This window comes from Parus major, chromosome 12 (assembly GCF_001522545.3).
Source record: "Parus major isolate Abel chromosome 12, Parus_major1.1, whole genome shotgun sequence".
Taxonomy (NCBI): Eukaryota; Metazoa; Chordata; class Aves; order Passeriformes; family Paridae; genus Parus; species Parus major.
Genome location: NC_031781.1, coordinates 8,370,364 through 8,386,083, shown reverse-complemented (window position 1 = coordinate 8,386,083; position 15,720 = coordinate 8,370,364). Strand labels below are relative to the sequence as shown.

The 15,720-nt window shown below is 36.5% G+C and overlaps 1 protein-coding gene across 35 annotated transcripts in view; it reads right to left on the bottom strand.

Annotated features, from left to right (window-relative positions):
- Nucleotides 1-142: 142 nt before the first annotated feature.
- SLMAP (sarcolemma associated protein) overlaps nucleotides 143-15,720 on the bottom strand; it is a 78,003-nt gene continuing 62,425 nt past the window's right edge. For 19 of the 35 annotated variants that reach the window (XM_015640660.3, XM_015640667.3, XM_015640668.3 and 16 more), the window contains 7 exons: nucleotides 14,133-14,255; nucleotides 13,479-13,553; nucleotides 9,330-9,650; nucleotides 8,431-8,548; nucleotides 7,948-8,119; nucleotides 6,656-6,790; nucleotides 143-2,084 (listed from right to left, as the gene is read on the bottom strand). In XM_015640660.3, coding sequence (XP_015496146.1) covers nucleotides 1,995-2,084; nucleotides 6,656-6,790; nucleotides 7,948-8,119; nucleotides 8,431-8,548; nucleotides 9,330-9,650; nucleotides 13,479-13,553; nucleotides 14,133-14,255 — 1,034 coding nt within the window. In that variant the 3' untranslated portion in view covers nucleotides 143-1,994. Of the gene's footprint in view, nucleotides 2,085-2,173; nucleotides 2,421-3,104; nucleotides 3,195-6,655; nucleotides 6,791-7,947; nucleotides 8,120-8,430; nucleotides 8,549-9,329; nucleotides 9,651-13,478; nucleotides 13,554-14,132; nucleotides 14,256-15,720 lie in introns of all 35 variants that reach the window. The other 16 variants (XM_015640661.3, XM_033517418.1, XM_015640671.3 and 13 more) reach the window with 4 other exon arrangements.

Genomic DNA, 15,720 nt, shown 5'->3' with positions numbered 1-15,720 from the left:
AAAAAAAAAAAAAAAAAAAAATATTTTTTGCTCTTACTGTACATGCTGCAGACATTGTGCCTAGTAACTGTGGCAATATCTAGTGCAAAAGAAACTTAGCATGAATCTCTTGTTTTCAAATGACATTCAACTCAAACATGCATAGGGAGAGTATTATTTTATTAAATCATGCACATCACGTGTGTTAGTGCAAATAGTTTAATCTGTACTCCAGAAATTCTATTGTATTTTTATATCTTTACAAAATAGATTTAAAACAATTAATTACTTAAAAAAATGTAATTCTGAAGTTAAGCATTTCAGAACAATATTTGCAATAACCTATATACAAGAGGTACTAAGTACCACTGGCATACGAGTGTTCTGTGGTTGGGTGGCTTCCTGCAACTGAAAAGGATGAAAAGGATGAAATGAATGAACTAAATGACAATAGTTATTTCCTACAAGTCACTTGTGGACTATTTTCTCCAACTAATAATCCTCCCATTAGCAAATCCCATGTAACTTAAGATAGAACCTTTAATTAAAGGACAATGACCCTTAAAACCTCACAAAGTAAATTATATACTAAATTTCTATTTAAATATTTAAACTATCTGTCGATTGCCATAACATTCTTTAAAGCCAATTGAATTGCTGAGATTACCTCCCTATTTTGAAGTTTCCTTTAGCAGAGTCATTTTACTTTACCATTCTTAAAAAAATTTTTTAAGTCTTTAACAAACTTTTTTGACAGAACTGTTGAGCTGAACAAGACAACTACGGTCTACATTTAATTCAGCACTAACTACAGTGATTCCCACCAAAAGTCAGCAAATAGCAATAGTTATAGTACTTAGATAAGGAAAATAAACTTTGTAATGGGGACCACTGCATCATACTTACAGCCATGTGATAAGGAGCCACAAAATTTTACTACCAAATTAAAATCATCTTCACCTGACAATACTTCATCAGGTATATGATTCTAATTTTGTAGTATTTTATGTATCTAGACTTTCTCAGCTGATCACAGACGTACTGTAACAGTTCTCTTAATAAAGTTACGTCCACAAAAGCTTATTCTAAAGAGCTTCTCCAGCTCAAGTCAGAAAGTATCAAATGACTGAAAAAATAAACTGATACATGTGATATGTGAGAAGGTATTCATACTTTTAAAGAACATATCTCTTTAAATATATGAAATTTAATAAATTACATTCAAACTAAAGTTAACGTAAGTTGAATCACTGCACTATGTCCATCAAATGACCAAGTACTTGCTCCCAGAAACACCTTAGTTCACTCAAGAACACACACAGGCTTACACTCGCACACGCTCACACTAAATACTTTAGGCTGGTCTTCACCATCAGTATCTCTATCTCTTTAAGGCTGGACATGAATTATGTTTATTCCCAAAACCCATTAATAAAGTAATCCTTATGAAAGAAAAATATGCTTCCTTCGAAAGGCGTGGTAAGAGAAATTTTCTTAAGTCTTGTTCCCAACAGCTCAGTGACTAACAGCAAGTAAAATGACACGCTAGTTTAAAAAAAAATAGATCATACTGAAAGGCACTGAGCACACTGCATCTGTTTCCCAAGTATCTGCAAAGTTACTTGGCTTGGATGTCCAAATCAGTATCTTCCTCTTAAGTCTAGCAATCAGATTCTAAAGTCAGTGTCCACAACCCTAGCCATTAGCACAATTTGGTACCAAGAAGCCTGCTTTAGGCCACCATTATAGTATTCAGAATCCAAACATACTAATTTAAAACTTGCATGAAGTTGTAAGCAAAAATATTGCTCACAGTATGATGAATCACAATTTTATTCCCTCTTTATAGACAGATACATTTTATACAGTTTAAAGCAAATGACCCTACTGCTGTTCTCACGCAGAGCTGTGCTGTATTAAGAGGTAAAAAGGAAGAGAATTAATCTGTTTTCCCTCAGTATATGAATGTTGCCAGCTTCTAAAGGGAGGACGGTGTATGGATTCAACAACAGTTCTCATGGAGAAGCTCTGGTTAGGCCTGGGTACAGCACCACGGCTGTTACAGCAACCAAAGCTGCCATCACAGGCATCCAAGGCCATTGTCTCTGTGTGGAGAGAAAAAAGAAATCAATATCATATTTGTTCTAATTCATACTAATCAGTTTACCTCGTGGTTCCTGCAAGTCCTGAGTACCTGTTGATAGGCATCACTACAATGTCACCGCGAGCCCTGCTGCAGGCTAGTCCTGACTTGGAGCACCACAGCAAAGCACCTTCCTCCAGCACAGGGAACTCCACACCTCTTCGTGACTGAGGATCGTCTGGAGGAGTTTTGGCAGCTCCGTATTTCCAGCTTTCTTACTGTACACACCTCACAGAAATCTGCCACTGAATGTGCAGAGGCTTGAGATGTTTAAAGCATCGCTCATGCCAAGTCAAGGCTAGACAGAGGTTTATGCACATCGTTAACTTTTGACCGTTTAAATCCAGATCTGTGACTTAGTTTGTAGCAGATCCTAACAACACCATTTTTAACAGACTCTCACAACATTGCATGACAACAATGGCATTTTAAGAGGAGGACACACTGAGAGACAAGAGAAAATGCAAGCTGAGAGTTCAGAATACAAACCAACCACCTATTTCTTGTCTTTTTTTTCCATCTTTCCATCAGTAATAGTGAGAAAAAATAAAATGTTTAGAGCCAGAGAGGAATTTCTTAGTCCACAGACAGGAACCAAAGCTTGTTGAATTTTATTATTAGAGGCAAACTCTTCATTTTTCACAGTTAATTAAGCAATTAAGTTTTCTTACAAGCCCTAGCATCGCAGCATTGTGCAAAAGGCAGCCCATTTGCTGAAGACAAACTGAGACCGAGTTAGAAGAGGCACGTTCAAGCACCAGTTAGAACAAAATTAATTGTTAGAATTAAAGAAATCACAGAGATGTTAAATGATTAGTGGATCGCTCAGCTTGTCAGTGTCAACAGAATGGCATAATAAATGAAGGGTTTGCTTCAGGTAAAGGAATACCTGTGAGCATTTCACCATGCAGTATTTGATACAGAAATGGCACAAACAGGTGAGAGGGACAAACATACATTGACTGAACAGTAGTGCTTGTACCTTTCGCTACCACAATGGGCCGTAACACCAATACAGGAAAGCCAGGATTAGGCCGATGAATACGGCTGGGACGGGTTGTAATATGGAAGGCTAAAGAAGGGAAGGGATATTAAAAATCACTTTGTGCTATAAATCAATCATGTAAAGATGATTTAGAGAGGGGAAAATAAGTCAGTAAGTTTTGTTTTAATTGAAATGTATTAAAGACATCTAACACATTACAGCATTATCTAATCTGGTATACAAAGTTAGTACACCATTCTACTCAAATGAACATGGATGTTTAAAAAATTAAGGGAAGTAAGCAGAAAATGTTCCAAGAAACCTCTTCTCACAACTTGGAATTTAGCACTTGAAAACAATATGAATGTTAAACTGATGTGCCTGTATCTTATTTATAGTTGGTTTTAGTTTTTCTAAGTAGGAGGAAATCCTATTTGGATTCCTTGAGAGAAAGACTCACATCAAATACTGGATTTTTCAGCTATTTCTTCATTCCTTGCTAGTTAGCCTTTTCCATTTTCCATCACCAGCCTCCGGAAAAACAATCTTTTTTCCTTCATTAGTGAAACAATTACAGCTATGTCCACAGGTAAACCCAGTAGTTCAGACATTTCTGTGAGATTGTAACATGACTGTACAATCCACACCCAATTACTAAAAAGCAGAGAAGCACATTTCTATCAGAGATGCCACAAAGCTCAGCATCTCTGCCAGGTCAACAGCCTTGTGACCAAATGCAATTCTGAAAATTGATCAAATGCTGCAGCTGGGCCAAACCAGCAGCTGGCCAGACTGCAGGGTTCATCCAGCTTATGGCCTCCTCAGAACCATCCACACTTTTGCTCTGCTATGTTCTATTCATGGAAACTACTGCACATTCTGGATGGAACAGCCTCTATCTGTGATATGAAAAATTAAAAGCAAAGATGGACCTACATGATTTTTAAGCTGTCCTTGGAAGACATCTGCTTTCTCTGTATCCTACTCTATATATTTGTGCACACACGAAGACACACAGAGGTTAAGGTCAAACCATGCCAAATATTTTTAAAACTGTTTGTGCTGAAGCTACCTTGATTTTGTTCAGTCAAATAAATAAACAAATGATAAATTCATGCTTAACTTTTCTAAAACATTGTGATTAGTAAGTAAAATCTCATCCTGTTATGAATTTGTAGGAATCACTTATTCATAGAACCTCCAATATGGTTCAAAACACAGGAATATTAGAATGTATTCTAGTCTTGTTCAATTAAATTATTTTCAATCAAGGCAAATACTTAACAGAAAAATTATGTGTAGCTATTGAAGACTTTTTCATGCAAGATTTTTTTTGTGACACAGGTGCCACGAATCACAGTGCCACCTTCCCACAGAAAGCCTGTTGGCAGAAATAATCACAGCAGTGCTCAAGAAAGTGCCAGAGGTTTAAATCAACCAGAGCAGTTGATGATCTCAAACCATTCACATCATTAAATCTGTTGTGTAAAGCACATCAGGAAGTAACCAGTGACTACAAGCATGCAAACACAAGTGTTTCACCACACCGCTAAGCACTTCAAAAACACAATACTGCAATCTTTTTTTTTAAAAGTAAAACTTAAATTTAAAACTTAATATTTAAATTATATCCCAAATGGAGTACAGAAGCCTAGTCTAACACTTGTTGGTTCACTGAACAATTCTATAGATTTTCTTTTTGCTAAGTTATACACATTCTTGGCAAATGAAACCAATGATAAATATTCATCACATTCAATGAGATCACCTCCAAATGATTAGATTTTCCCCTCACAAACTTATCAATACATAAAAAATCTCCCTATTGTCAAGGATCATTTAACTAAGTGCTTCAACAAAATTGTGCATCTTTTATTAGAATATGAAGCTATGTAAACTCAGACACAGATGGGCTGCAAAAAGGAACAAATCCCACAGTGGGAAGTCGCCTTCTGTCCTCAGAAATGGAGTAGCAGATAATGATTCCAGCATAAGGGGGCAATGGTACTTGAAAAATTTGACCTTGGAACTCAGCCCAGTATCCATGATGTTTGAAACAATCCCCAAGATGGATATGTTTTACATTACTAACTGTGAGTAATGTTTGGTGAGCAGTGAGTTTGCCCTTATATGGACGATGCTCTTCATCACACCCTGACCTCCAGGTTTCAACTGTCACAATTAACTCCTCTTCTGCAAGCAGATTTTGGCAATTGCTGTGGTTTCTGCTTTCATTTTAATACTCACCTCTAATTCTCCCTAAAATTTCCTTTTAGTTTTTTCACTTTCATCAGGTGCTCCAATTTCCTTCACAGTATTTTGACCCTTTACTATCCCCCTTTTCCACTGATCACCTTGATTCTGAGGTTAATGTTTTTAACAGAGCAGAAAATCTCACATTCACAATTATTTATTCAGTGTGATCTCTTCTATAAAAATGGGGTGAGGTTTTAGTCTGGTTGGTTTTGACTTCTGCTTTAAGTGAGTCAAGTAACTCAGCATTATCTGAGCACTGCACAAAAATTCTAAGCAAGAATCAAGTTCCAAGAGAATTATGAAATTATATTCCTGAAAATATGGCTGAAAAAAGTGTGAAAGGCTTTGAATTCTTTACATCTTTGACAGCTCCATGATGTTCAAGGTTTATATTCAAGAATTGATTATGGCAAGGTTATTAATGTAAACTTTGGGCATCCAACAACCAACTGATTCAGAGGATGGGATCCATAAAACTTTCTTTGTAGCTAGGGAAACAGTTTGCTCAAGTCTGTTACAGAGCACTCATTATCCTCCTGTTTTGTACTGTGCATTACAGGAGCTGTTCACCCTGCACTGACCACAGAACAGGAAGATAAAACCAGCCCTCACAGGGTAGTAAGGGACCTAAAATAAGGCTATGACCACCCTATAATGTGTCTGCCATACCCTTAAGGTTTGGAAGATTTCAGAATCTCAGTAAAATAAAAAGTTGTCTCTAGCTGGGAACCCAGTTATAATGATACAACCTCTCAAATAAATTGAAAAATCAAAAATACTGTTTGTATTGCTGAATAGAAAGGACAGTTCAACTCTACTGTTTAAAGCATGAGCCCATCAGAAATAACCATGGTTAAGAAGCATAAGCAAGAGTAAGGAGGGAACATCCATTGCAATAAATACTAATGAAATGAGAGCAGCTTGAAAAGGTTTTCTCAATTCATCTGGATACAGGTTTGTCAGCTTTTACTCCTGTATCATTCTTTGAAATCAGAAAATTTTACTTAGTTCTGGTTCACTAATATTTAAGCCACAGGTTTTCAAGAGAACAGTTATCTGAGTACATACTTAAAACTGTCAAGCAACTGTAAATTTAACTTCCATGCGTAATTGTAACAGTGTAATGATCTGCAAATCTGCACAGGTAGGACCAGAATGGAATTTTGCATAATATGGTACACAGCTTTTATTTTAAAGTCCATCCTTTTCTATTTGACTCTTCCATATTCCTTCAATCAACAGGATTGCCAGTGTCATAACCTGACTTCCCCACACATTTGGTACAGACTTACATTGTTTCCTTTTTCTTGTAGCAGCTTCAGGTTTTCTTTACATTGTTTGAGCTCTTCTGTGAGTGACTGGTTTTGTTGCTCAGCCACCTCATACTTTGCCTTCAGCTCCGAGAGCACAGTCTGTGTTCTTTCATACTAAAGACAAAGAGAGAACAATCTGTGGACTCCTGAATGCACATGCTGACATCTGCTGAGCACACAGTTCCCTTTTCTGTCATCTGCCCACGCTAACTCGCCTTGCATCAGTGCACGCTTCATAAAAGCAGAGTAGAATTTAGATTTCCTTTTTTTCCAAATTATTTTTTTTTGCCCAGTTTGGCAGGGCTGGGAAACCCAAGGAAATACAAAGTAAATGCAAAGCCTTAATTAATCTTAAAAACATTGAGCTTTGTTACTGTCATGCCATAATCCTCAGTGTGGGTCAAGTACAAACAGTACTGGGAATGTGACATGCTCCTACAGAATGGGTAGCTTTCCCTTTTTCAAACCCACATTCCCTTTTTTCTATTCTAGCAGTCCTCCTGACTGGGCTTAATAAGGACAGACATAATGACTTTCAGTACTGGCACTCACCACAAATTTAGATGAGGCACCTTTACAAATATGATCTGATTACAAAACAGAGATTAAGATAACCGGGATTTTCAGATTCTGGGAATTGTAAGGAATGTGACATGGATGAATAAACCTCAGAGCAAACAAAAGGACTGCAAAAAAACTAAGAACAATAACTGGGGAAATATTCAAAACACTCATAAGAGGAAGCAAGTAAGTGTTGGAGACTATGGCCTTCTTCCAGACATAATCTTTAGAGGCCAGGCAGATTAAATACATGCTCAGAATGCTGGCTCCTCCTTATGCACTTACAAATCCACTAAGATAAAAGGAGATCTTTGTAAAGAATGTGTAGTCCCATTGCCAAATAAAACAGCTCAAATCTAACTGGGAAGATTAGACTAAAAAAAGGATGAACTTTGACTCATAACAGATAAAGAAACTCTGGACCATGCTGTTCATGAAGACTGAATAATGATTTACCTGTCTGAACATCTTAAAAGTAAATTCACTACAGTAATGCATGTAAGTGAAGTTCTCAAAGAAAACATGTATTTACCTGAAGTCTTCCTTTTTAGATTTCACTCCCAGTTTATATTTACTTAGCTATCATTTAAACTGCTTGCAATAAACATATGAAAAAAATTCTTTACTAGAAAACTTTCCCTTTTCTTTTAGCTTAAAAAGGTCAGTCACTGGGCACTACTTTCTTGCAAAATGGAAATATTTCATGTTACCTCTTTCTGAAAATCTTTTGCTTGACTCTCAGCTTCACTGAGTTGAGTTTTCAGACTGGCTGCATCCCGTTGATGTTTTTCTCTCAAAGATCCCATCTGATTTTCAAGTTCCTTTCGAGACATTTCAAGAACACTTATATCGCTGGTCAGTGCTAAACTCTGTTTCTGAGAGCTGAAAAACAAAACCCAATTGATTCCTTACACATTTTAAATTTACATAAACAGGCACTTTTCACCCTTGAAAGCTTAATACATTGTTTTTGAAATGTAAATATCAGCTTAAAGCAATCACAGAAGTACAGGGCAATATTGTCTCCTGATACAGAGCGCTCACACAAAAGGCTGGCCATGGTATTGCTTTTAAACATATGTCTACAACTTGCTGTGTATAATTAATATTCAGTATCTCTTTTGAGAGGAAAAACCACCACCACAACTCTTCAGCTGCTGTGATACCTCCTAGACAAACCACTGTGCCCTTACCTAGAAAGCTCCTTCTCTTGTCGCTGAAGTTCAGATGTAAGTGAAGTATTTTCCTTCCTTAGTTTAACACATTCAGCTTCCAGGGCAATCCACTCTGCCTTCAACTTTTCAAGTTCACCTACAGTTAATAAGTTAATTCAATTAAGTAAAATTATTTCAGGACTGCTTCAAGGAACACCAGCTAATAAATGGAGGAAAAGCTGGTATCAGGCACAAATCTCAAATATACTTGTCATCATGTCACATGAATTCTCTCATGAGCACCTGTAAAATGTTAAAGTATCTTCTACTGTTATGAGGTTTATGACCCAGTGCCAGGCAAGTCACTTTTCTCATTAAAGCTTTTTCGAAGGTACAAAGAAGAAGTAGAAAACAATCTTTCAATGGGTCAACTCTAGTATTTTAGACAGTGCTAGAAAATCATATTTGAAGAAAATAATTTCCAAGGCTTGAAAATAGCAAGAGAATCACTAGATACCATACCTCTGTGGAAAGAATATTTGAAGCAATAAGCTTTGGTGAAACTTTGGTAGAATTAAAAATTCAGGAGCTTCCCTTAATGGGCTGAAATTATAGAGAAGTTACAAGAATCTTCTTGGAAATTTTTGTGTCAGTATGAATCCCTCAAACTGTAAAAGTTTTCCATCTTTCCTAAGTGGAATCACACTTGGTTTACTGATATCAAAGAGTAACTAAATTAATTTAGGCATAACTGACAATAATTGTTTAATGAAGCATGCAAAACATGTTTTCTAACACCACAAGCCTTGGTACACACACAGATACACACACAGAGTAAATGACTACCAAGGGATGGAGTGATTTGAGTAACTGGCATTCACCACAGTGAGCAGGATGCTCTGGTAGCCATGCTCTGTGACATCCTTTTGAACAAGTACCTTTTAGGCGAGTGGCCTCTTCCTTCTGCTGCTCCTCACACTGCTGGCACCTGAGCTGAAAACTGGCTTGCAGATTGACAATTTCTTTTTCATAATCCGAGGCATCTTTCCTCCACCGCTCGAGCTCCGTTCGCACCGTCTGCAGCTCCGTTTGCAATGTAGAAATATCTGTGTCTCTTTCTGATGCTGCTTTTTCTGCTACTTTTTGAAGTGACAGAATCTCATTTTGAGCACTGACTAGCTCATTTCGAGTGGTTGAAATTTCATTCTCCTTTTCCTTGCGAAGATTCTCAATTTCTTCTTGTAACCTTCGCAACTGAGCTGGAAAGCAGATATTTATGTTGATATTTTTTCAAACTGCATTTACAAAAAACCTAAAAACCTTTCTCAACACCTTGATACTTAACAGGACTAAAGAAGCCTAATGCAATTGAAAAAAAAAATATTTATCCTGTGAAATGCTGTACCCTTAAAGAGGTAAGTATGTGGGCCATGTAATAGAGAGAGAGTCAGAAGAAATGGAAATTATGCCTGGACAAAGCTTTCTTAGACAAGGCTGTGCCTTGTGTGTGATACCAAAGCAACTTTCCAAAATCTGAAAACAAGATTTAGATCCAACATCACTGTAAGCAAAACAAGTATTAGAGGACAAGGACATTGGGGATTTCAGGGACAAGAGGAAAAGCAAGAAAACTTCTGTCACAAGCCAAACATTTGCAAAGCTACACTGGAAATGTTTGCCTGTTCAGCAGTTAACTTGTGATGTCTATAAATATTTGAGACACAGAATAATTTCTACTCTGTTCTTAACATGCAGTAGAGGAAATACACTTTATTTCTTTGCAAAAAGCATTTTTAAAAGCACAAGATGAACTTTAAATTGAAAGGCACAGCTGCATCATGTATACTGAGCTAGAAGAAGGTCCTTTAGCATTTACAGCTTACTGTAAATGTGCATCAGTCACATACACACAAAGCTACTTGACATTTCTGCATGAAGCAAACCTTAAAAATTGTTCCCATCTAAAATCCTTTCATTAGTAAAGACAGCTCTGAGCACAGTTTTTCATAAAGACATACACAAGTAGAATCCAGTGCAAACAGTAAAAAAAAACCTGCAGTACAGAGGAAAGGGAAGTTTGAAAGACCAAGAGAACTGCAGTTATAACACTGACGGGAGCAAAGTGTTTGATTTGCTGTTGTTCTATTTCATTTTTTAAAATAAATATATATATCACTTATTTCAATATGCAAAAAAGAATTTATTAAATTAATTAATTAAGAAGAAGGCAAAAACTTTGAGAAAGAAAGGTAGACTTCTTACAAGGACTTGAAAACCTAATGTCAGATACTGTAGAGGGTCATTACAGATTTCAAGTTGTATGTTTCAGAACCAAAGAACCAAAACAAGGAGAGCAAAAAGCATGGAGAGGATAACCAAAGCTGAGTAACTTTCCTAGGTTACTTGTATTTATTTTTGTCATCTCAATCCATTATAGAACATGATAGGAAGAATGTGAGTCTTGTTGTAAACAGGTAGAGCATCAGAGCTACTCAAAAGAAACTTGCACCTCCATGACAATTATACTTGATGTTTTTCAGTAGCCACATATGCAGCAATAGAGAAAGAATTCATATACTGGTACAACCTAGCAACTTTGTTGATGTAACTTAGTTGATGTGCAATGAAGAAAAGGCCACTTTTTCTGTGCCCTCCTCTAAACAGGCTCCAGCCTGTACACTAAATACACTAAAGAACCGATTAATTACTCAATTCCCCACGTTGAAGGAAAAATACATAATGGGAAAAAATATGGTAGTTATTATATATTGTAATACCTAAGAGTTATTATAGACAATAGTAAATGAATTTCATGAACAATTCATGTAAGATTAAACAGTCTCTCTGTTCCATAATAAAAACTATTGAAGCATGATGGATTTTGAAATATATATGAGCAAAATGATACTTACTACAACCTCATCTGAAAATAATTTCTACAGGCTTATACTAACAGAAAGCAAATGAAGCAGTGGATGAGGAGAACCTGACAGTAAGACAACCCATGATGCATCAACAATTGCCTTTCCATGTATCCTTACATTAGAAGATAACATGCCCTAAAACACAAAGAATTACAACTTGCTAATACAGCAGGTGCCTGAGCAAAGCAATACAAATCATATCTTCCTGATAGTATTTTCTTCAGCAAGCCAAGGTAAACTCCTGCTTCTTGGTGTTGGCAGCATTTCAAAGAAATGTGGTTTTTTTATTCTGTGCATGTTGTTGATGAACAACTCTCCCTTTAGATGTTCATGCCTGAAAACAAGCAGTCTTGGACTGAAAATCCAAAGACACACAGATTCTAAGTCTGGTTGAGTTGTAGAAATAAACTTTCACAGGGAAGATTACTACTAACAATATGGGAATGGTTTCTGAAGCATTGGATATAATTTGAGAGGACAATTAGAAAGAAAACTTCCATTACATCTCTTGTTTATGTAAGCCATTACCTCATCTAAATGGAATGCTTTGCTTCTTCCATTTTTTTAAATAAGGAGCAACAAGATACTTGAATTTCCTTGCTCTACCTATGTGTTCATCTAATGAACCTGACACGTAGAGACACGACCTCAGTTGTTTCTCTGGCACCTTCTCTATCACAAACCAAGCCAACAACACTGGCTGGCCTAAAACACTGATTCCCTGAAAACACTTCTAGAAATGTTACTTCATGAAGCTGCCAGTTTTTTCTTCTCCCCTGCAGTTCAGAGGCTGCCAAGGGAGAATCCTGACAATTTTTCCCAAACTGTGAGATGTGTCACACCCTAAAAGTTTGGGAAGCGGCAAAGCATACAGTGAACATCAGAACATTCTGAACTACAAGAGAGAGAGGAGAAAACATCAGCAAGACCTCTCTTGAGAATAGTCCAGAAAAAAAAAAAAAAAGTACTGAATTGAGAAGACAAATCCTGCAATTAAGTTTGGCTCTGTCAAGTTTCTACTTTCATTCTCTCTTCTTAGGGGGAGGAAAAAATATTTTTTTTTGCACAGAAATAACTATCAAATATTTCCTAATTTTTGTTACAGCACTTACTGCTTGGAGAATTTTCATTATTAGCTAAATAACACTCAAAATTAAATTGCTCCTTTTGTTCTGAAGATGAGCATTCTGTAAGCTTCTCCTTCTTACAAAAGCAGCAGCAGAAAATGTAAAGATTCTTTGCTGACAGTCACATAAAACAGAGCTATTACAGAAGATTTGTAGTGTATGACAAGTACCACATTATCCAACAAACTACTGCCAAGAAATAATTTTCTAGGGCTATTTTGACTTCTTAAGAAAGTCAGGACTGTCAGTCCACCTGCCTGTCTGCTCATCTGCCTTCCAGATACTTTTGGGTCCAAAGGAAATGGTATTCTGACAAAGATCCCAAGGGATGAAGCTCCTGAGTTTGGCAATAATCAGTGGCTGAGTAGCTCTTCAAACTAATGCTTGCTCTAAGGGAACTACCATGTAATATAACCTCTTTTGACCTTAAGGCTGGACAGACTGACAGACTCTTGATCAACAAGCTCACTCACATGCATGGATGAGAAGTTAACGTGATACAGAACATGTGACCCAGAAGTTATGTAAATAATGGGATTACATCCTTCTGTATCCATTTTGGGCTGAAAAGAGCATGATTGATTATATCAACTTTCCAAAAGGCATGGATGGGGTCTCTGTTGCAGCGACTTTACTGCATGCTTTGATGCTGGATGTGGATCTGGATGAAAAATTTCTTTAAGAGGCTCCTATAATGAAATGAAGGGACAGAGTAGCACAAAAACACCTAAAGCTTCTGAGTGCTCTGAAGGCAGTCACAGCGAGAATCCCTGGATCATTCACAACTGGGAAAGACTAACGGGAGATGAAGAAATATCTGTTACAGATTATTACACTTTTTGCATTTTCTAAGTAACTATGAGAACCACAGGAATTGAAAGGAAACATTCCACAACAACGTTCAAAGACATGGTGAAAGAAATCAGATTTAAAACATGCACTCAACTAAACATTTTCCTTTATTAGTGACTATGATGCCACAGAAACAGTCAAAACTATATAGTTTCCCTAAAGAGTAGGGAAAAAAAATTCCTACCTTGCAGAGCATTTATTTGCTTGTTGGATTCTTCAACTTGCACTCGATATGCTTTTCTCTCTTCTTCCAAGAGAGCTACAAATAGAAGTGAAAATGTGCCCAAGAGTTTTTGTTAGTAACATGTATTTCACCTGTGTAATTAATTTTAGTCACAACCTCTCCTAAAATGAAAAGATTAAACAAACATATTACTTCAGGAAGTTATCAAAGGTAGTAACTGTGTAAGTAGTTTAATAAAAGTTAATACTAAGACATCATTCCATTATTGTGGTAGTATTACAATTAATTTGAAATTGATATAATCTGTTGCCTGATCCGAAAACTCCTTGTGTGCTAAATGCAAACTGGTGTGGGAGGAAGGAAAAAAAGAAGCTGTAAATATAACCCCTAATGAACACTGAACAATATGCAATTAAACTGGACTATACTATTTCCTCTCAAAAACAATAGAGCTACATAGCTGATAGGATGATCTAACAAAGAGCTACCAATGAAGACATTCAATTACATCCATTATCTGACTGAAATAAGGATGAAATAGACAAAGTTCAAGTATGCATTCAATACCATGAAAACATTTTTGTTTATCTTGAACTACCTGATATATACAATTTTAATAAATACCCTACAGAACCAAGTTGATCTGGGTCTCACCTTGAAGTTCAAAGCATTTTTGTTTACTTGTTCTAGCTAGCTCTTGGGCTTCAATCAGCTCCTTGTGCAGTTGCTGAATTTCTTGCTTAGCCTCAGTCTCTGATTGTGCACCCTGCAATTCATCTGATAAAAGAACATTTGCTTTGAATTATAAGTTTGTAAAAGAGCTTAATTTGCACTGCCATGTGATGACTGGCAACTGTTTATTCAAATCTTCCAAAGTTAGTTCAACTCAAAACCGGATTAGGCAGATATTAGTAAAAATATTAATATACTTTTTAAAGTAGTAAAACATATTCAAACTTTAAAACATTTATTACACATAACACACAATATGAAACAAAAATTGACAAGGAAGAATTAGAGAGTTTTTTAAAACACTGTATAAACAGGCAAGGACTTTTGGATTCACAAAAACAAGGAACATCAAGACAACCCTTGACTGTGTTTACAACTTCTCTCTTTAAAGGAAGCTGCTCTAAGCCTGTCTCAGTGCACAGGCTCAGGCAAGAGCAGCTACTCCATGTTTCACTACTGCCACCCACCCACCCACCACATCAGGCTCAACCTCCCCCTCTCCCTCTGGGGACCAAAAAGGAAAGAAAAAATTTAGGGAAATTTCCTAAAACAAAATTAAGAAAAAGAAGAAATTCCAGCCTCCTTACTTCACTCAGCAGCCTTAGTGAATACTAAAGTAAATATTGCACTTGATTTTGGTTTTTTTAATCATATGTTATAATATTAGGTAAATCATTAATATTATCATAAATCTGTGTGCATTATTTAAACTCTAAATAAAAACATTTGCTGTTCCCTGTAAGTTTTGTATTAGCTAAAATGCGTATTAAATGCCTCTCGGGCTTACAAGAGATGACTCACAGTCACAAACAAAGTTTCACAGCTGAAGTTTTGCAGGAATTAAAAAGAGGAAAACTATATATTTGTTACTAAGAGCAGTGTCCTCTAATGGGCACACATCTAAAAATTAGATGTGGGAACACTGCAGCCTGAAGGCACCTGCAAAGCCAGGAACAGCATCCAGCAAAATCTCATTTACTACATTTTCCTTAAGCAGTGTCTGTGCACAAACTGACCTTGCAATCGGCACAAACAGCACTAATAAACTCTGTAGGCAGAGGGCTAAAACTTGATATAAAGCTTGTTTGGTGAGAAAGGTAAAGGAAGGAAATTGGTAAAAGAATTCCAGCTGAGTATCATGGGAGAGGGTGGATAGAAAAGAGTTACACAGTTACCTGGTCAACAAATGTCTGCAACTATAGACTGTATGGATTTAAGATAAAAGTTTAGAAAAAGTATTGCTTTGGTTTGTCTGGACCTGTCATTAATAAGGAAAAATTAAAAAGAAAACTATAACTCAGCTCATCATTCTACTTTCGACATTCATATTTAGCTGTACATGTTTTCAGTAAAGTAAATATAGATTTCTTCCTTGCTCTCTTAAGTAAGGAAATTGTTTACCAAATCATGCTAAAGCCTTAATGCTGCATCTCTGTAAGGGGCTGTTTTTCCTCATTGCACAGTAATGAACTTTTTGAGCACACACATGTGCTTTTAGACCAGAACAAAA